At 37.1% G+C, this 22162-nt stretch overlaps 1 protein-coding gene across 1 annotated transcript in view; it reads right to left on the reverse strand.

The window, feature by feature from the left end:
• Nucleotides 1-1953: 1953 nt before the first annotated feature.
• The window catches only part of LOC149909984 (diacylglycerol kinase eta), a 128122-nt gene continuing 107913 nt past the window's right edge, over nucleotides 1954-22162 (reverse strand). Inside the window, exons 4-22 of the mRNA XM_090120213.1 lie at nucleotides 18740-18885; nucleotides 18220-18418; nucleotides 16852-16943; nucleotides 12231-12436; nucleotides 11601-11797; nucleotides 11006-11151; nucleotides 10545-10656; nucleotides 9948-10132; nucleotides 9360-9447; nucleotides 8888-8995; nucleotides 8329-8549; nucleotides 6688-8103; nucleotides 6109-6525; nucleotides 5800-5974; nucleotides 5224-5453; nucleotides 4723-4843; nucleotides 4150-4308; nucleotides 3566-3685; nucleotides 1954-2326 (exon numbers count right to left, since the gene is read on the reverse strand). Of these exons, the coding sequence (XP_089976339.1) occupies nucleotides 2048-2326; nucleotides 3566-3685; nucleotides 4150-4308; nucleotides 4723-4843; nucleotides 5224-5453; nucleotides 5800-5974; nucleotides 6109-6525; nucleotides 6688-8103; nucleotides 8329-8549; nucleotides 8888-8995; nucleotides 9360-9447; nucleotides 9948-10132; nucleotides 10545-10656; nucleotides 11006-11151; nucleotides 11601-11797; nucleotides 12231-12436; nucleotides 16852-16943; nucleotides 18220-18418; nucleotides 18740-18885 (4617 nt within the window). The 3' untranslated portion in view covers nucleotides 1954-2047. The remainder of the gene's footprint in view (nucleotides 2327-3565; nucleotides 3686-4149; nucleotides 4309-4722; nucleotides 4844-5223; nucleotides 5454-5799; nucleotides 5975-6108; nucleotides 6526-6687; nucleotides 8104-8328; nucleotides 8550-8887; nucleotides 8996-9359; nucleotides 9448-9947; nucleotides 10133-10544; nucleotides 10657-11005; nucleotides 11152-11600; nucleotides 11798-12230; nucleotides 12437-16851; nucleotides 16944-18219; nucleotides 18419-18739; nucleotides 18886-22162) is intronic.

Here is a 22162-nt window from a genome sequence, read left to right on the forward strand (position 1 = left end):
TCCATAGAGTCAAAATATTCTACAATAATAATAGATATTATAGAGTGATTTATGGTCTAGTGTTCTTTTTTAATATTATGCTGTTTGATACAATAAAATGTTACCGTAGCTTAGGAGTAAACTGACCTTTTTTTATTACTTTTATATTACCGAGATTTACAAAATATAATGATTAGAATTTAGAAGGTTATTTTATCACAAAGATCATATTGCAGTTTTAATTTTTCTTAAATTATTAGATAAATCAAAAACAAGAATTTGTTATTAAATCTACTATTGTTAAATTTAAACATTCAAATAAGTAATTAAAATTTTTAAAATTTATTTTATTGCGCATGCAGAGAATTCGTCAAAAATTACTTTTAAAAAGATTTATTGCTATTTGACGAAATGAGATTGCAATTAAACAGTTATTGTAGCCTAATTATTAAAATAATTAACGCTATTGTATTATATCTATTACAATTATTAATTTGTGTAAGCATGCATTGGAAAATCGGTTTCACAGTTAACATTTAGAAGTACATTTTTTAATTTGTAAATACAATAAATACTATACATATTATTTGAAACATTAAAAAAGTCCTGTATGAACTGTTTATGCTTTATTTTTGAGTAATTACAGATATTCGAAAAAGTCAAATAATACCATAAATAAACTTAGATATTATTTGAAAATATTAAGGTACAAATAATTGATACTAGACAACACATTATTTTAACACAAGATAGGTTCTTATACACAATATATAATATGTGTCTAACAACGTTTATGAATACTAAACATTTTAAAGTTACAAATTTTAAAAGTAAATTTATTATATTTACCAGCGGTCCGCCCCGGCTTCTCTCGTGGTACATATTTACATTTTCTCTACATAAAAACCATCCTCGTACTTCAAGGAATATAATAAAAAAAGAATTATCGAAATCGGTTCGGCCGTTCTCGAGTTATGCGCTTACCAACACATTTTGCGATTCATTTTTATATATAAGAAAGATTCCCTTGAACAATTACATATTATTAATAGTAAGTATAATGCATTGAAATCGCTTGTATTTCTCTCTTAAGAAATTTAAAAATAACGATCAGTAATTACTCAAAAATTGTGAACACACGGTTATTTCTAGCTGTAAATATATGTTATGACGTTGTTGTATGAGTAAAGGGGTAAAGTAGATATTATATATAGTTAGCAAATATAAGCATTCTGATTAATTCTTTATTAAATTCGCCCTTCTGTTCCCTTTTTTCGAGAAAAATTCATTCGATCTGCTTTATCTGATTGATTCTCCGGAGTTGTACGTTACATTTTTAATTTGTTACAACATCAAGATACAAAGATATTATTGATCTTAAAAAAAATAGAGTCCTAGCTCTAGAAATTGAAAAATTCGTAAGCGAAGAGTATTCGTTGAGTGCTGAGGTCTATTTAGGATAAAATTTTCGATGTTTTTAAGAAAGGCAAATCATTTGAAGTAAAGCGCGACGAGTTCCAAACTTATACAATTACCAATCGACTAACGAATAGGAATGATCAACTGACACTTACAATAATTAGAGAGATTAACAATATGAACGGTATAATTTGGTCTTTAGGTACATAACGCCTAATCGGGATACGAGTGGCAAGTCAAGAGTCACCTAACCTACGAAATATCTTGAAATAAAATACTTTGAGCTTAAAAATCGATAATCTAAGAGTTAAATCACAACGTTGTAGGATTGAAGAATAAAAAATGACATTTCAAAAAGTATATCTATATATTAATGCGCAGTGGGTCTTCTCGTACGTATTTAAGATTGTTCTATTCACGCATCGCGATGATACTGTTTTCTAAGATGACTTTAAACGTTATTGACTGTATATATAGCTGTTAAATATCATCCAATGGAGACTTCTATCATGTATGTGATATTTTCATAGCGATACGTGAAACGGAACGCAGGTGACAGTTACAACGTGATCGAATTTCGACCACCATCCGTTGCTAGTACATCATCAATTCACCGGTGGCCGTTCTCCTCTGAACGGCCACGGCGTCGTCACTGGAGATCCTTCACCGCTTGCAGGATCCTCTTAACATGTCCGACTTTAGTGACGCCCAAATCGCGTAGATCCCGCCTGGCCAGAGACAACAGTTCCCGGCCGGTGATGTCGTGTTTCGCGAACGCGTCCGCGTATTCACCTAGCTCTATTGTCTCTAGCCACGTTTGCACCTCCCCGGTGCCCCACGAGCGCACCTGCGCACTCTGCGCCGACGCTGCGCCGCCTTCGGACACGCTTCGCCGGCTCCGCAGCCAGCGGGAGCCTTTCTTCGGTGCCTAGGTGATGAAAGTGAGGTTATGGCGGGGTCACAGGCCGGCGTGTATCGGGGTCACGCTACGCTATAGTTGGACGTGTTGGGGAATTTTGTGTGTATATTGATGTGTTTGTGGTATAATTACAGCTAAGGGACTGTAAGAATGAAAAAACTAAAACGTATAAAAAATAACTCAAATTAAAATAACTTCGTATCAAAAATATTCAAAATTATTATTTCCTTGAAATGTGGTTAATATACAAGTTGTTTAAGGCGTGTTCTTTTATTTGTTGGGAGAGCCAAAAACTGAAAATAAGTACCATACTAATTAGATGCTTTGAAGTGTATGTAAACTGCAAAAATAATGTAGAGTTTAGCATATAAAGACAGATTCTGGTATGACGAAATCAAAATATTATTTTGCATGCAGTACAATAACTAAAAAGTCGATAAGTGAGGGTAGCTTTTAATGTGTTCAAAAATCAAAGTGTAAGAACTATCCTACCGTCTAAAGACAGTTTCCGTGTCGGAATGATTTCTGGAGACTGGGTGGGGGATGTTCGTGTGTGACAAGGAAATAATTTATTGTCCAAATTAGTATTTATTTGTGTCCAATTTATTATGTAGCTATTTAATACACTATTTACGTAAAGCAATACTGAATGCTGATTCGAGAATAGTATCAAAATTTCGAAACTATTTGAGAATTGATGTAATATTTCGTATAGAGTTTTATATTCATGAACAGTTCCTGTTTCAAATTACAAAAGTGTAAGATAAAACTGGTATTTCAACGAGCACACAATAATAACACAGATTTACACATACCTATTATGCTGGTTAAATCTATTATGGTGGAAAGCAAGACTGGACAAAAACATTTCTTACATTTTTCTATTTCCAAGAATGACGACATCCTACCAAAGATCCCCATTACTTAGCAAAAAATTGGTTGTCTGTAAAGTCGGTTTACTGACGGTAGTTGAACGTGACAACATCTTAAGGCCGATTGTGCTTCTTTGTCGCTCGTTCCACGCTCTCGCTTGCACTTCAAGCCTTACATGGAACGCCTCAGAGCGAGGTAACGCCGCACGAGTCATGTTTTTTCGTGCGTGCAGCCGGCGCTATCGAATTATAAGACGTTGTCACGTCAAACAGTCTTAAAGTTAAAGCCTACAAATCATCACCCTGTGCACGAGACTAAAGCTTAGCTTTAAAGTTCCCTTTCCCATAATAATTAGCTGTAAAATACCAAACATACCTCCTCCGTATTGATAAAAGCGAGGCCATCTTTCGTGGTGCAGCGCGCGAGCTGCGCGCGCAGCCCGCCCGCCGCGCTGCCCACCGCGCCGCTCTCCAGCAGCTCGTGGCAGCTCTCGATCTGAATAGTGTATGAGATATTGGTTTATTATTGGCACGAATCGTCAAGATTTTTTTAGGAGTATCTTACCATTTCTTAAATAATCTTAAAGATTCGTGACAATCGGGTGGAAGATGGGTTGAGATTAAAAAATATCTTTTGTACCTACACGTAATTGGGCTTGTGTGTACGTAATTCATACAATTTACATATATATTAATTACAGACACAGTTTTTTAACTTTAAGCTCTTTTATAAAAACAATTTACTCTTATTCAAATTCGTATGAAAGTTATCATTACACGCCAGACATAAAGTATGTAATCATTGAGCGTATGTGTATTGTTTTATATCTGTTTGTGTATCATTCTGTCTCTCACTCTGTGTATGTTCTAGTCGTCCTGTTTCTTGGTGCGTGCATCATCTACGTCTGTGTGCGTGTTTGTGCGTCTATTTACATATGTATATATGTGTGTGCGTCTCACCAGCGCGGCGAGCAGGCGGCGCAGGTCCGGCGCGGGCAGCAGGCGCCCGTCGGCGTCCTGCAGCGCGTCCGCTTGCGCCGCGACGCGACGCGCGGTCGCGAGCGCACCGCTCGTACGACCCGCGCCGGAACCGGTATCCGATATGCACGCTAGCTTCACCTGTATTATGTATACCGTTGAATTTATTAATCAATTTAAAAAATAAAAGAAGATTATCTAGAAATTAAAGTTCAAAAAATTAGGTAAAAGATTATCTAAATTCTAGAACTTTAACGGATTTAAAACGTGATTTATTCATCACATTATTATTCCGACGTTTCGCAAACTTTGCAGCGAGCGTGATCACTTGGAAACACTCTCCCGGTGACTACGCTTTAAAATCCGTTTAAGCCTAAAATTTCTAAATACTCGCGTAAAATCCGACACAAGAAAATACTAAAAGATTATCTAATAAACTTCGTGTTACTATTTTTATAGTCACGTTAAAAGTAAAAGAGTACAAATTCGTCCCCCCCGCCCACAAAACACCACCCAACATAGTTACTATTCTGTGACCCAACATCAAATACGTACATGTTTAACGATAGTGTTGACGTCATCGAGCAGCGTGAGCAGCTGTGCCGCTTCGGCGGGCGGCAGCGCGCGCGCAACGCCCACCGCTGCCGCCTTCTGTTGTTGCTTCTCATCCCATGCTCTACACACGTCATATAAATAAAAATGAGCTATAGTTTAGCTAGTAACGGTAGAAAACGTAGTGGCGTTTATTACTACCAAAAAATTCTCTAAAATGTGTGTCAGGATGAACACGAGATTCTATAATCTCGCCAACCAAATGGTGCATTTGGTCTATGACTCAATTTGATCAAATAAACGAAGAAAAACGAAAGAAAACATAGATAATATTTTTTTAATTATAATTATAGGATTAAATTAGATTTGTCAAATAGAAGGCTTCTTAGCGCGCGTCAGAACGCTAACCTAACGCCGCCCTATATCCGCGCTATGACGCTGAGTTGTATTTATTTATTTATTTATATTGTACTAACAAAGCCATTAATTTAGATTCCGCCTCACCGCAAGCTCGTCTCCAACGCCCTCGAGCGACACAGCATCTGCGCTCTATTCTTGTGTATGATCCGCACACAGCCGGGCGGCTGCAGCCACGCCTCGCCGTCCACCTGCACGGGCACGCACTCGTCGCCGAGGATGTTGATCTGCACCGCGCGGCATTGCGCTATGCGGTGCTTCTGCAGGTTGATCAGGCGGGAAGCTGCCATTTGTGCTGAACCGAATACTGCGACCACCTGGAGATGGCAATGTTATGAAAGCTTTCTTGAACGGGGAATTATAACAGATATTGTAAAAGATTAAGCACACAACGACAGACATAATAGAACATTGTGACAAATGGTTTAAAATGCAGAAAAAAATTTTGGACATACTATTTTTCGTGAAAAAAAATAATAATATAAAAGATGCTGATAGAACATCTTGATTAGGAAGCTGTCACGAGTTTCGCGAGTCATTGAAAGCCGTACAACTTTCTTACAACTTTCTTACAATTGAAATGGCAGAAAATGTTTTTGATGCTCTAGAACTTTAAGTATAAAGTCGATATTATTATAGATCTATAATTCATATTATACTTACTTCAAGCACACGATCATCAAAAGACGGCGCCAAGAACAAGTCATCGCCTCTCGTGCCGCCCCAGAAATTAGTTCCTCCCATGAAAGAGGGAATGTTCAGCACCACGATGCCTTGTAACTCTGGGAGTGGTATGCGTTGTCCGTCGCACTCTAGTTGAACACGCTGACCCAAATGTCTGAAAAGAATAGTGGTTTTAATGAAAAAAAAAAAAGAAAAGGTTACTTATTTAATACGATCTACATATTTTTATTGTTTACCTTACAAAATTATTAAGTTACTGAGAACAAAATATAACAGTACATTTCTTACCTATAAGTTCTATTCACCCACTCCTTCGATCCCAAAACACCGTACCACATATAGTTTCTAGCCCGCGACCTGCACTTTTCCGGATGTTCCTCTCTCTTATTATGAAAGTCGAGCGTGATCTTTGCATCGATACCAATTCCAAAGTAGTTATTCATTACTGCTCGTTCATAAAAGCCTTCTAGCAGCGTTTCATCAGGATCCATCAAAGGACTGACAGCAGCGCATAGAGCGTCAGCATTTGCCAAAAGACATTGGCTTATGAACCCTTGAGTGACATGTGGCCAAGCTGGTAACTGGACTAGTGGGTTTATAATCGGCAGTTTTCTAGCCCGTTCGCTCGAATCTGACTTGGTTGTTGGGCAACCGCTGAATGTGCCGCTCTCCCCCCATATTGATGATACGGATGTTGAAAGCCTGCTTTAAATAAAAATAAAACTTTAATAAACAAATAATGGTAAAAAACATGGTTTTGTTAGCATAGTAAAACCAAAATGATTGTTCTTATTTAGAACAAAATCAAAGTAATAAATACTTAATAACATCATTTTTTTTGTAAATAAAGAATTATAGATTACTTACTTATCTGGTTCACCAGGTTTGAAGAGGCTCCCGCAAGATATACGTCTAGTTGCAGCTGGCGAGCAACTCAAAAACTGTCCATATTCCGAATCGGATCCTAGAAGCTTTGGGTTATCGGACTGACGACGTTCCCTTGCGCTTATTATGCTTGGTTCTGGCGAGTGAACGCTCAGAGTGTCTGTTCCGTGATCAAATATATCACTCAATACTGATGCCATTCGACTTGTACTCCTTATACTCTTTCTATCTTCACTGTGAGACGGCGATGGAGGTTCTACTACAACACTGACTTGAGGAAATGCTGGTATCCCTTTGTTTTCAGTATTTTTTACCTCTAAACTTTTGGGTTTTGGTGAATCTTGAGGTTGTGGTGATTCGGGTTTAAGCACCTCTTCTGTGGTAGACTTTGGTAATAGGTGTTTTACTCCACTTTCATCTACGACGCGTTTCTTTACGCTCTTCCTCATGTGCTTTCGAAAAGACTTCCTAGCTATGTCACTGCCCTCTTCGAATTGTGCTAAACTGCAATATTTTACTTGTTCTTCTGCTTTAGCCGCATTTTCGAGGTAAAACACTTTATTCTCAAATCCAAATTTTTCTACATCTGCATCTATTGGCTTTTTAATTTTCGATATGTATCTATGTTTCGATTCACAAGTTTTCTCGATGCTCGGATTCCTACTGTCCATAGGTATATCTGATACTGTGTCTGATGTGAATAAAGTAGTATCATCTGTATATGTTTCATTTTCTCCATTCTTGCCCATCATAGCCATGAGTACATCTTGTCCTAGCATTGAACTGATATCATCCATGATCGACTCTCCATGTAAAGTTTCTGAATTCATATATGTCGTTTCTGATACTTCTGGCGAATCAATATGTCCGATCCCACCTTCTTCTATATCTTCTGGCTTACTGTCGATAATTTCTGATATTAAACTAAAATCATCGCTAATGTTGGACCCTTCAGAGCTGGTTGCATCCATCTCCAAGTCTACACTAGAAAGCTTCCTCTCAGGTGTGCAGTCGCCACTAGTTGGCGCCGCTCTCTCGCTCAATTCGTGAAAGTGAACTTCATCCGTATACGGTTTGTCGATGTCTATAATAGTCAATTGGTCCGATTCATAAGTTTCTCCCTGTATTAACGATCTCTTATCACTATCGTCTGACACGACTAGGTTAGGTATTGTAAGACTACTGCTATTATATGTTGTGCTTCCGCGATCTCCATCCGGCCTAAGTAGATTTCTGCAAGAGCTAGTATCACAGGAAGATAAGTTTGAAAGCGAAAGGCGATCTTGGGGTGACGCGGGACTCGTTTTGCTGCGGTCCCGTTTCTCCACCTCCAAGTTATAAGCTGGTTCTGGATTAGTACTAATTAACTTAGCTATGTCTTCATCTACATCTGGAATGCTGGAAAATAACATTAAATCGTTAATGATTTTAAAGCTGGCATAATAGTGCAAAGCTAAACACAGATTTTTTTTAAATGTTGCATTTTAAATTTTCATAGTTTTTTGTTAATTAAATAATAACGGACTGAACTATTTGCTCTCCCCATGTAAACCAAATCTATTTTTTAGCCCAGAACTTAACAAGGAACGAAATTTTTGATACTGCTTTTATTTTTACACTAACTTTTCCGGCTGCATGGAAGCCGCCGATATAGCGCTGGCGGCGGACGAGCGGCGACTGTCTGCGAAAGCGCGCGGCACTGGCAGCGCCGACATCTCCTCTCCCCCCGCGCCCCCCGCACCGCCCCCGCCCGCTGCACCCCCTGTGCTCGCTCCCCCCGCACCCCCCGAGCTCTGATCCGCTGAATCCTCCACCTCTTTGCATGTTTGCTCTGCGTTGGAATCCTGGTGAAGAATAAGTTTTTTTTAAAGTTATGTACTTGGTTATAATGTAGTGCTTTATAATGTATTTGCAGTTACGTTATTAATTAGATAGACTTGCAATCAATGCATTCTGATGAAAGAGAAACAAAAGCGCTAAACTTATGTGGGATTCCTTTTCAAATTATTTTCATTAATGTGAAAAAATATTTTTTTTCACCCTACTTAGCCCGCCGTTCTATATGTGTTCGAGAGCGTAGATACAGTCACAGTGGTCTGTGTCTACGCTCTACGTGTCCCTCTACGTGTACATTTTTCCATTCTCTGTCTTCATATTTACAACTACACCTACATCCACCCACCTGCGGATAAAGCATCGCAAGCGTCCGCACGAGCGAGCGAAGCGCGCGCCGCACGCTGTCCGCGCGGCCCGCGAGCGCGCACCCACGCGCCGCCCAGTTCAACTGCTCCTGGTTGATACACACCGGGACATGATATGTTAGCACAGCTTTGTGTTACTGACGAGTTGATCATTGTATGCAGTTTAATGAGTAATGTACAATATGTAAGTTATAGTTTCGGTCGTGGACATAGTAATGGTATTAAAATAAACTGAGTAAACGAAATATCTATAATATATATTAAACAAGTTTATAATATGTACTATATACAATGTAACGAAAAAATGCTAATACATATTTAAAAAATTTAGATTTTACATTCTTATGAAAAAATTTTTTTGGTTAGAGTTACTAATAAGCATAGTTTTACGCATCTCATATTTATAATAACGTAATCATATTTACACAAAAATACGCAAAACATATAAATCACCTTTTCAGTCTTTTCAATGCTGCCTTTTTCAGCAGCGGGTGGAGCTTCTGGTTCGCTTTCGCTCGTTGTGTCTAAAGCTTCCCATGACCTTTATAAAATACGTTTCAAATTTATTCATTTGCCATAATATTGTGGTACCTAAATAATGCTTGTTATTGATTTGAAATTAAATGCCAACATTTTTAGTTAATATAAAAATGAAAGTCAGATAAAAGAAACATGTATTGCACAGTTACAATGCACAACACATATAATCGACAAAAAAAAACATCACATTACTGATTACCTATATGAATGAATGAATGAATGAATGAATTACATTAAAATTTTAATTTTATTAAAATACTTTATTTGCACCAAAACAAGGAAACAATACGAAATAAAATACATACAAGATAAACACGTGCAAAAAGGGGGCTTTATCGCTAAAGCAGCGATCTCTTCCAGGCAAACATTACATTACATCAAGGCATTCCGTATACGACTGCTTTCTAACGGTAGCGGATACCGTTCTAGATGGAATAGACCTTATTTAATACGGGTGTGCTCTTACAACAACCCCACTACAACATAACAACAAAAACTCACTCGCACTGCGCGTGGTCGTGCGCGATGTGAGCGCGCGCGTGCAGCAGCAGCGACAGCGCGCGGCGCAGGCGGTGCGCGGCGCGCGCTGCCCCGCCCCCCGCGCGCTCCCCCACCGTGGCGAGACGCGCGCACCCCGCGCGGAGCGACGCGCGGGCTACGCGACACGTCTCGCCCGACTCGCTCGCCTGGAGTAATTATATGATTATACAGGGTGTAAAATTTATTGGTTAGTATGCAAAGTCTGAGAGGACATACGTAAGAACATATAAGTTCTTGGGATGGACGGTATTGATTGCAGAGATAAAATAAATTTATAAATTTAATACAAATCTTTTAGAGGATTTCGATCCCGGGCGTTTTCAAAAATAAAACTTAAATTATTTTTATTTAAATAATGAAGGTATTTATACGTCCATTCTCGTGCTATTTTCTCATTTGCCTCTGCATTAATTTCTCCCAATAGAAACGGTATTTGTGACAATTGTATAGTATACAATTGTATACAATCAAGTGAATTCTATGATTAACATAATATATACACATATAAATAACTGGTCAGTACCACAGGTGATATAATTCTACTAGTCAGTACTTTACCTGAACGATCTCCTGCAGGTTGCGCAGCAGCGGCGTGTCGTCGAGCAGATCGGGCGGCACGGGCGGCGGCGGCGGCGCCGTCACGGCACGCTCGAACGACATTATCGACCATCTGCATACATTTTTTTTAATTAATAAAATAATAAAATAAAAAAAAAGACGTGTGGCACTCGGAGACTGCCGCGGTAAAGCTATTGCATAGCATGCCTTCAAGCCACACCTTCGAGCCCGTCGGAGTGGGGAGCGTGAGGTATTTCGTTACGGAATTTCTCGATTCGGTTCCCGCGCTCAAGGCCGCGATAGAAGCTATGCAATAGCTTAAAAAATTTACAATTTTTAAATTATATATTTGTCATTCCTGAAAATTTTTGAGTGATATGAAACTTCTCTTATTTAACAATGAATTTAGTACGCTCAATTCAGTTACCAAGTCCATTTTAATCATTATTAAGTCAACCAACCTGTCCAGCATCTTAGTGGAAGCTCGCTCGTACCGCTCAAGCAGCATTTGCAAGTTGGCGGCATCGTCGCAAGACGCGCCCCACCCGAGCACGCGGGCTAGATCGTTGCCCGTGCCCAGCGGTAGCACGGCCGTTTGTACTTGCCGCTGTATGGGCAACGTCAATGATTGAAAATATAACGAGATTATGGCAAATAAATATAATTTCGGAATGAAAATACATGTTTCTTATTGTAATTTCGACGCGTTGTGATCGAGAGGAGATAGAGAGATCATAATATCATCTAGTTAGATGATCTTACTGGACCGTTGCGTTGATTCAACAATTTAAAATTGATTTATCGTGAACACGTATTACAATAGGGGATTCTTTTTGCACCGGACGATTTAATTATAAATTCCTGAAAGAGAAGTTGAAATTGGGCTTTACAGTTTTGCTTTATAAATGAGAAATTTTCGTAAAAGTGATCACCAAGTAAACTACCCCACAATCTTTTTTACCCCAAAATACTTTTTAAAAATGTTCATGACAAGATTAAAATTTTCGACAAATCATCCCTTACAGCTAGAACAATATACACATCATTTTCACATACATGCATGTCCAGTTTGTCGATCTCCTGCAGCACCCATCCGACGGAACCGTCCCCGCTGCACACGAGCACCCGGAGCGGGGCGAAGTGCCGGAACAGCCGGAGCCCCAGGCGGGGCCCCGCACCGCTCAGCTCGAAGACCTGCGCCGGGTTGAGCAGCTGCCTGAAGCGGCGAAGGAACTTGATGCCTTGGTTGTCGCCTGGAAGGCATAGTGGCTTCATTATAGATGTGATTGAAAATCATTAAAATAAAATGATGAATAAGCTAAGATAATAGATAAAGTTGATAGGAATATGGAATGTGACATTCTTTAATAATTGCAGCCAAGCTAATTTTAAGTTACCTAAGTTTTCATTTTTTATCTACGAAAATTCGTATACGACTATAGTTACGCACAACAAAATTTTGATAAAAGGAATTAAAAATAGCAATAACTTGCCCTATTGTAATAATATTAGTTGTTATATTTTGAGATCGATCCGAGCAGATAGAGTTGTTACAATTTGTTTTTAATACAATTTTACCCTTATAAAAAAGTTAGTATACTCTTAGCATTTAAAAGTTCATATTTTAACCATACGTCGAAGCTTCTGCAGTATCTATCTAAATTCTATTCTTCACACAACACTGACCCGATCTCGAGTTAACGAACACAATGAGCGGCGACGCGTTCGCCGGCCGGTCCGGCAGCCAGCCGTCGTCCGGTCCGACCGAGTGCAGACGCGTCGGCGGCACGACGGACGCACGCGCCGGGCCAAGCGAGCAGGCAGCGCGCCAGCACGGCCGGCAGTTCGCGTGCACGCACTTGCGGCACCATATGCAGCGGAGGTCTTGTAGTCTGAAAAATATATGAATAAAATCAACAATAAAATATGCTAGGAATTGACAATATGCGTCATTCGTGGGAAGATGTTTAGTAATAGTTGCTACACTGTGTGTGTGTGTATAGTTACTCTGATTTGTTCGTCTTATTAGGAAAGTAGTAACAGTCCGCAAGTTGTAAGCTGAGCTTTGTATATGTAAGAGTGACCGCCAAAAGAACAACCAGAAATCGCCGACACACGCGCCGCTCGTCTTGCATCTAGATAAAACTCTGTTTAAACCGGTATAAGCCATTCAAAGATGCTTCTCGCTCCAAGCCGAAATCTCATCCACACTATTCATTTACACTCACACAAATGCAAAGCACGTATATATGTACCTAATATACGGAATAATGGAGGGAACACTAAAACAGATATGTAGAAGTAGATTCAGGGCAAATTCATTATGTACAGATCATTTCGAATTTCGATTAAGGGAAAGTAATTATTATTCCTTAAGTGGTATACATGAAATTCGATTAAACGTCAAATAGAGTCATCAAATATTAGATTTCCATCTCTAAGGACCCCTTCCTTCATTGTGGTGTCTTGATATGAAATTAAATCAGATGGGCACAATAGGGTAGCTGGGATCCTAAATTAATTATTATAGGTTCCTATATCTTATATACCTATAACTACGATGTTTGTCTACTAAATATTGAAATGTGTGTTCATGTTTAAATCTTATGTGATAAATGGTCCTATACCGCACATATACAAAGAAGTTTTATCAGAGAAATTAAAGAAATTCTCAAAATTTTATCTAAGAAGTAGAATACGGGTTGAACGAAGAAACTCAAACTCAAACTCAAACTCAAACATTTATTTATTCAATTAGACTACTTTTAGTAGCACTTTCGAATCGTCATTACATAAGTATTTTTAACATTTACCACCGATTCGGAAAGCAGTATCTATGGAGAAGAACCGGCAAGAAACTCCATAGTTGCTCTTTTAAAATCATATTGTCAATATTACATAATCTGTAACTTAAGAACCAAACAAATCTCTCATGAAAAATACCCACACTTAATGTATATCTAAAGAAAGTATTTTTTATTCAACCTACAGAAGAACCCAAGAAATAAACTTGCAACGTGCCAAGGCAAATAAAATTGCGCTTTCCCCGTTTAAAATGCATTCGAACAGAGGCATCCGTTCCATTTCCCGCCAGAACGTAAACGAATATATTTGCCACAGACTAGTAAAGAATTATATTATCTGTGGCCATAGACAAACGACACTGCGAGCTTCGGCACGTGTTACATTTGCACAATCATTTGCATAGCGTTTAGAACGTCGCACCTCGGCTGGCCCACATTCGTAATGTATGCTCGTAGCTTTAATTTGTTCCGACTGATGCATTGAGAGCTTCGATAAAACAGGATACAATATAATATTAAAAAAGTATGTCTATGAAGATTATATTAAAGCAAAGCTTTTCGTAATGTCCCCAGTGATTGGTAGATTAAAAATATTCTTTAGTTGAGTTTAAAGACGCATTATAAAGCTGAAGTGTTCAGCTACTAAAATACAGAACGAAAAAAATATTTTTTCCAGAATCTATTTCTAGGAAGAATAACTCAATTTATTTTCCACATCTACTTTTAAACTTAAGTCGTTAAACCTAATGGTTCCTAATGTTGGTACTAAGATAAAATGTTTGACCTAATTTAAAACTTCTGTGAGCTATTACAATGATTTCTTTTCAAAATAGGACTTGACGAGATATTTTAAGGAAATTACTCTAACGAGGATATCATTTAGTTAAAACAGTTTATGAATTTTATTTAAGGACTTACAATGCTTGTGTTAGGTTTAGAAGATTCTTAAATGTATTTATTATTACCTGTAACTTGTAAGATATTTTAAATGAAATATTATTTATATTGTGAAACCACCAGATGAATCTAAAATTTAATAGCAGGTGAGGTTATGTACTGTCTGACGTTCCATATTATGTAAATCTATACTCTACCAGTCTACCTTCTCTTATTAAATTAAACCTTTGCACTTTCTTATAATTATTACTCAACATAATTTTTTTCATCATTTTATTAAAATTTACTCTTAGTATTGTTGCCTTATAATGGAATTTAATTTTAGAGCTGGCTTTTAAAATATAAACTTCCTTGATACACTTTGTCTACTTTTATTCACGTTTTAAGTTTATTTAAATACAAAAGGTAACCGGTTTCTGTACATCACCGTCAGGTAAAAATTTCATTTCCAATTTAAAACATTTAGGGCAGTATACAACGTGACAGTACGACACTTATACCTGTTTCATATGTGCCCCATTCTATTTGAAATTCAGCAGAGAACTTCTGAATCTTTGAACACAATACCGCGTTCAACGAGACAGCTAGTATATTACCATCTGCACTAGTTTCTTAGTCTTGCGACAATTTGGTCTTTGTTTCTAAAATTTAACCGTCAGTTCTGATATTCTTATTGTGGCTGTTATAAAAATCTAGATGTCTTTCTAAATGAACATCGTATGAAAAGTGTAGGTTTTCTCCTTTCCCCGTATGTGGTTGACAAAGTTAACATTTGTTTCATTGATTTAAAAGTCAGTAGTTATAGGTGAAGCAAGTTGTATTCATATCACCATTCGTGCCCACATTTACATTACACTTCTGAACCCAAGAAAAGAACCAGAAAATATGTTTTTTAATTAATTTCGACCAGGCATAGACCGTACCAAAACTTCTTTTTAAACCATTCATCATCTCTTTACCGGCTATGCAAATAACCATAAAACCGTTACCACGTTATAGTTCCAATTTTCCTGGCTACTACTATTAAGACCACCCACGAGTTTAACTTCAAAAAGTTATATTTTATTTTCTGCTAGAAAAATAAAAACCCTTTACAAAAACGAGTGAACCGTAAACGTAGTGTTCCTAAAATAGACATTCTGCTTCATTTTAATTTTACTTCAAATGTGAGAGCTATTTCAGGTTTCAGGTAAATCCAGACTGGATATAACGAATACTTTCACTATCATTTCGACTAACAGGCTTAAGTTGAAAAAATATATAACATATATTATTATACAGTTGAAGAAGCTTTGCTAGACCGAAACTATTTATTTATTATTGCGGACCTATGGCTTATTATTAGGAAAATAAGATATATCATTATACAACGTCCTTTATACAACAGTTATAAATTCAAAAATGTATTGATGTCAAGGTATTTATTTATTACTCTTAAATTGATGTATCTTAAAATCATTAGGTACAAGCATGCGGGTAGGAAGCCCGAAAACATATTGGCTACTAATTTTTATCAAGATATCGGTCGCACGTGAAGCCGCTGCCTTAATGTAGTTTCGAGTCCGTTGGAACAATTAGCTGAGAATAACGATGTCGTTGAAAGAACCCTCAAATATGACATAAAGCAGCAAAATAAACATTCACATAATATAAATATTCCGCCACTACCACGCATTTTAATCTTGCATTTTTATCCAGAGCGTAGTTATGAAAAACATCAAGTCATAGAAAATATATAGCTACTATAGAAAGAAGATTAGGTACTTCATACAATTCCTACCACTCGATAGTGAGATTACAATCAAAGAAGAAGTTATTGGCAACGAAATAATCTCGCATCGTAAAAGCTCAATAGCCAACTTCGAAGAGCCACTCGATCAACATATTCCCTTTAAACTAGTTTCATTACATTGTCCATTGCCCATATCTCCTGCTGCCGGTACCTTAAACTTGGAGGCACGTGTACATTCGAATAAATAAGACGAACATATTGACAAAGTTAGGGAGCCACGTGCCGACGCTCACGTATTCGACTTGACTCTAGAGGCTATTGGATCGCTCTGCTAAATGTTTTCGGTGAAGCCGAAGTTATTTGATGTGGTTACGTACCTATTTCTATTCGAAATTGACGCTTCTTGACGATGCTTGAACTATGATAGTAATCTAGTATCTTATTGTGTGCGGTTACAATTTTGTAACAACTGTATGTAGGGTAGATACTATGATATAGATTTGTTTAGTAGAATACTCTCATTTGAGGGATCCATCTCTATGGGATCGGAAATTGCCATAGTACACTAAAGCTCATATAATATTCATTCTCTATTTCGTTTCTATAAATCAGTTTTATTTATATCTTCATCCTGCGATTCTTTCAGGCTACCTAGTTACTTCAACTGAGTTTGGGTAGTTTTTTGTGAAACAAATATTTGTTCAGTTCATATAAAAACTTTCGGGATTTTAATCTTAGAATTACCTATAGGGTCTATTTACTTAGTACATAAGTTCTACACAAATTCTACGTCATTGCAAAAAAAAGTATTCGTCCATTCTATAATGGGCGAAAGAACATTCTAGAATGCTCTAGAAATTTTCTTAAAGAGTACCTGAGTACGGAGCCGCAGGTCTTGTCGCAAACGTCGCACTTGGCCGCCACGGGCAGGTTGCCTTCGAGCCATTGATGTGGCATTATGATATTCTGCAATGTAATTATTCGTTTAACATAACATAAAATAATAAAATATGATTTTATCCAACTTCGTTTGTGAGCTTTTGATCGTCATGTTACACAGGAATAAGATAAAACAAATGACTATATTTCTTTTGAATGGAGTTGTAATGTAACACCGCATTATACCTACAGCAATTAAGAAATTTCAAACCGAGAGTGTAAAATTGGGTTCTTTGGTAAATTCGGTTTCTTTGGAGGATTCAATAGTAGACTAGTAGATAGTCTAACACGTCTACAGCAAAAGACGATTCGTCTAGAAAAAAATGATTCCCTTGCATATAAAAAAATGTGTGCGTGTACTAGTGTACACACGTAAGAAGTGAAACTTCTTTATGACCTTATTTTCCAAAAAATAATTTACTTTATGCAACTTTACAAAAATACGTCAATCACGCGTGTAAGGGATAAAAACAAGATGGCGCGTAACGGAAAAATGTTACACAAAATTTTTTTCCAACCCCGATAAAGAAGTTTCACTTCAAAAACATAAGTAATGAAACTAAAACTCAATGATTAATGACTACGATTTGTTTATATGTTTATTATATAATAGTTATCATTCGTCCAACACAAATAGGAGCAATATTGACATATATCAGCTGTTAATAGAAGGCCGCTGTGTATTGACGGCGGCGGTTTTACGAGGCAATAAATTTGCTACGATTTCATTTTATAGCCCTCAGGACGCTTCAGTGTAATTGATTAGTACTTGGCTTCCGATTTGGATTATATTATTTATTTTATATACACTGATGACATAAGTGATGACATAAAAATCGATTACTATGAAATGTAAAATATATAAATGTAAATGTAATCAAGTTTCTTGATAACATTTAGTTTTATAGTATTTAAATGCCTTATAAATTAGATTATTTTTTAACGTATAGAAAAAGTTCGATCTCGGAGGCGTTGCCCCGGCATGGCAAAAAAAGCGGGATCAATATTTTTCTATTCTTCAAAAAAATTTCTAATGTTACTTGTATGTTTTACATAATCATGTAAACAGAACACAATATTGATTACATCAAAGTTATCGTGTGCCTCTGAACTATGAAAATCTGCCAAATAATGATTACTATTAATACTTCCTTCCTTCCTTGGTCCTTTGAGCCAAATCAAACTGTTACATGAATGAAGGGCGCGCGCGCCGCGCACTGCTTGTGAGCTTTAAAGTTGCACACTGCACAGCATCAGCAAATCATAATAAAGCACTATCTATACATTAAGTCATATTACACACCCCCTCGGTGTCCTCCACGACGTGCGGGCCGAGCGAAGCGAGCGTGCTCCACTTGCACGAAGGGGGAGCACGCGCCGCGCACCGCTTGTGCGCTTTGAACTTGCAGAGCTCACAGGCGAGCGCGTGCGCAGTGCCGAGCGCGCCGAGCGACTCGCGGCAGACATTGCAGAAGGTGGGACGCGCGTGTGTTGCTGTGTACCTGTGATGATATGGATTTAAAACCATATAATATGATGGAGAAATTATTAAAACTGTTTGTCTTTTTGCACGTGTTATGACGTGATAGAGCAGTTCTCGAACTACTTGATTATACAATTTGGTTTAATTTCGTTTTATAATGTTTCAAAAATGAATTATTAATTATTACTTTAATATGCCTTAAGGTATAAACCATCTACCTAAAATTAGATCGATAGGTTTACATGCACAATAGGTTTTCTTATTCACTAACTTACACACAATCACTACACAATAAACATAATTACTCCTAGCTACGGCAATTCACAAAGTAAAACATTACCAGTGGTGGTCCCCAGTGGACAGGCTGGCGACGAGATCGGCAACATTGGAGCCGCTGTGCAGCGCGCCCCGCAGCGCGTTCGACCACGCCTCCATCTCGCCCCGTGTGTCCGCACAGAGGACCAGGCAACGGCTGGCTGTTATCACCTGAAAGAGATGACAGTTTTAAAGTTTCTGAATAAAAAATTGGTATAATGTATCGATTGTCATCGTTCTTATGTTAAAAAGAAAAAGAGAAGTTAAAATAAAAAAGTGCACGCCTCATAATTTTTTTTAATAAATATTTATTAATTATTATTTTTGTTTATTTAATAACAATTAAACCACATCGAATCAGACCCTGAAAAATGAAAGGGTTCTAATCCTGAGCACACTCAAGCGTAAGAGAAAAAAAAAGACTCGATTAGTAAAGTATTTCGGTCGCTATCGTGTTAACAAGAAAAAGGATCCGCACATACAGACACACGGACGTCCAAGACAGAACTTTTTTAAACTGTTTTTTAACTAGTTTAAATAACAAAAATGACACCAAAAATATCATGAACGTTAAAAATAGTGTTTTTTCTTAATATGTGTGTGTATGTATTATCTTACAAGTGCAATGTATGATACATAAAGACATTTTAAGTTTGAAAAATCAGATGTTTTGCGCGAAGTGACAGTAGTACCCACCTCAACGCTTCGCTTATGAGGCGTGCAATAGCAGCCCTATTGATAAGTTTTATACCGCTTTTTGTTCGGAAATATCGTCTGGAAGACGCTCTACCATTTTAATCTCGCTATAAATATTGGAGATGAAAGTAACTACGAGTATGTAGAGAATGGCAAAACGTGCCAGATATCCATATCTGCCATTTCCATATTACTCTCCAATCCTTTCCATATCCAATTATCACAGGACATTCTGGTACCGTTCACATATTCGTTATCAAAGGGTGAAATATTATTCCGATTCCATACACATATTCAATATAATAAACCGCAAATGCGTCCATTTCTTCGGACCAGCGGGCAACTGTTCAACAAGCAAATAGTCAACCGCTGAAAGCACTACGCTTTGAATTTGATAATATGTAGTTCCAAAGTTAACCGCTCCCAAAAGCTTTGACGATCTCAGCTTGTAACCACGTCACATTCTAGTACCTACAGTTTATATTTGACTTGCCGGGGCACTAATGAAACAATAACAAATGTGGTTTTGTATATATTGCACTGATTACGTGTATATAAAGTGTGCTCGGTTTGCTGTATTGTTTTATTATTAACTCTAAATTCAGAATCACGTTTTCAAGCTAAGCTTTAATTAACACGCAAAACAATAAGTTATTTTATTTTTGTAAAATCGTTTACTTCATGTAATATGTAGTTATTTATTAATGTTAAGTACAAACAAGGCATTTCTTTTCATTGCATGATCACACCATTATTTTAAGTTGCTTTGATTTAATTAAGATCCTATAAAAAAGCTAGTATGTGAGCAAATTCATTTAAATTATTTCGACGTAAATTTTCCGGAATGTCTGAATGAATATGAATCTTGTAAACCTAGTATGAATGTCCAACATCTGGCATACAGATTAAAAAAGTCACTTCATGTTCACAAGCAAGGCCAAAACAAAAGACTAGCAAGGAGCCTTCACTTTTTGTATGGCGTTAATACTAAACTAACCCCTGGAGGATAAAATCAATAGCCTAGAGTCTCCAATCTATTGAAAGCAGTTAGGGTATTTGCATGTGAAATGCCAATCTGAGTGCTGTAGCTACCGTGATATTCTATCATTCATGTTTCAGAGCTGAAGTGCAGTATACATAATATATTATATACTGTACCTACCATATTTAGGATTAAAATGATATGATTTTATGCTGTTGGTCTATATATAAATTAAAGACATTTCAACGTAGAGACAGATATTTAATCCAACCATGCATATGCAATAAGCATGTACAATGTACTCGTACATACATTGTTTCATTATAGTATTTATTTTCAGAATATTTATAAAAGCTATTAAATAAAAAGTAAACATTTCGAAAGTGTCGTAAACCTATTGGGAGTACGAAACTTCGATGTGGAAATCAAACTTTAACGCGAGCATTACAAGATACATCTCTGATTTCCAAAACCTTTTTAGCTGAAAAACCATCTGCAAAAAGTAGTATAATTTGTTCTAGATTATAAAATCTTAAACACGAGTGCTTCACCTTAATATAATGAAAACTAAAAGACTATCCAGGAAAAACACGCGACATCAGAAAAGAGCAATACAGAAATAGCCGAGAAACTCCCTAGTGTATTTTTAAAGCACGTGAGCGCTGTAAGCGACACGTGTCAACGTGGCCGTTGGTTGTACGTAGGTACGCTGTCAGCGCTGCAGCCGCGGCTGGACGCTTATAAACAAAACACTACAGGGTTGACGGGTCAAGGATTGCAATTTTACGCAGTGAATAATAAAACAATTTTGATATTTTTGTAGCTTTTTTTAAGCTACGAAAATTGCCAATCAGTTTCACTTTCCAGAGAAATATTAAGCGAATTTAATAATTGCAGTATTATATTATAGTTTCTAATTTTCAAGCAGCCAACTTGAAATACAAGTTACCTAACAAAACTATTCTGAAACTTCTCACTTAGCTTGGGGAATAGGTTTAATATAAATTAAGTTTTGAATCCTCACTCCTCAGGGATTATTTTAGTTTTCTGACCTACTCTATTTCGTGGGTATACCAGAATTGTGCTAAATGAAAGGCAATATTATATCAAGTAAGATAATTATCATCTACAAGGCCTCAATGAACGCGTCTTCTCGTCTTTAAGATCAAAGAAATGGCGTGCATATTTTCATTCAACAATCGCAAGGAGTAAATGCACACTACTCTAGTTTAGGAACGTAAAAATTTGCATAAGAATCCCTTTGACATTCTAGGGCTTTTGAAGTCCCTTTGATATTAAAAAGACGTGATCCACACTTCTTAATGTAGAATATCAGTTAATTATAAATAGTTCGTTATTATTTTAATATTACGACAGGGAAGAAACGGTCCTCCGACACTGCTATTTAGTTTTAATAGTTAATAAAATAATTAAATATAACAAATAATTTGAATTCAAACTAAAATTAAGGAGGTTGAGTTAAAATTAATTTACAAGTCATGTTATAAATTTTTACAGCCAATAATTTGTGGTTTACAGTTATTTTTTTATAATTTCTGGCGAGTGACACCCCTAGCCCACAGGCTCGTTTGTTAATTGTTGACACTGCGTGCAAATAGCCGCGGAAACATCGTTAGCAAATGGAATTCGGGAAACGTGCGTTACGGGGCGGTTTGTTTAATTTGTATAGTTTTAGAACGTTTACATTCTGCCATCGGCTGCTAGTGGATTTGTTATGAAATATTAGTTTGCTTTCGGTAAACGGAATCA

Source organism: Colias eurytheme, chromosome 3 (genome assembly GCF_061535395.1).
Source record: "Colias eurytheme isolate Ceu_HAF_F1 chromosome 3, ilColEury1 Martin Lab GWU primary, whole genome shotgun sequence".
NCBI lineage: Eukaryota > Metazoa > Arthropoda > Insecta > Lepidoptera > Pieridae > Colias > Colias eurytheme.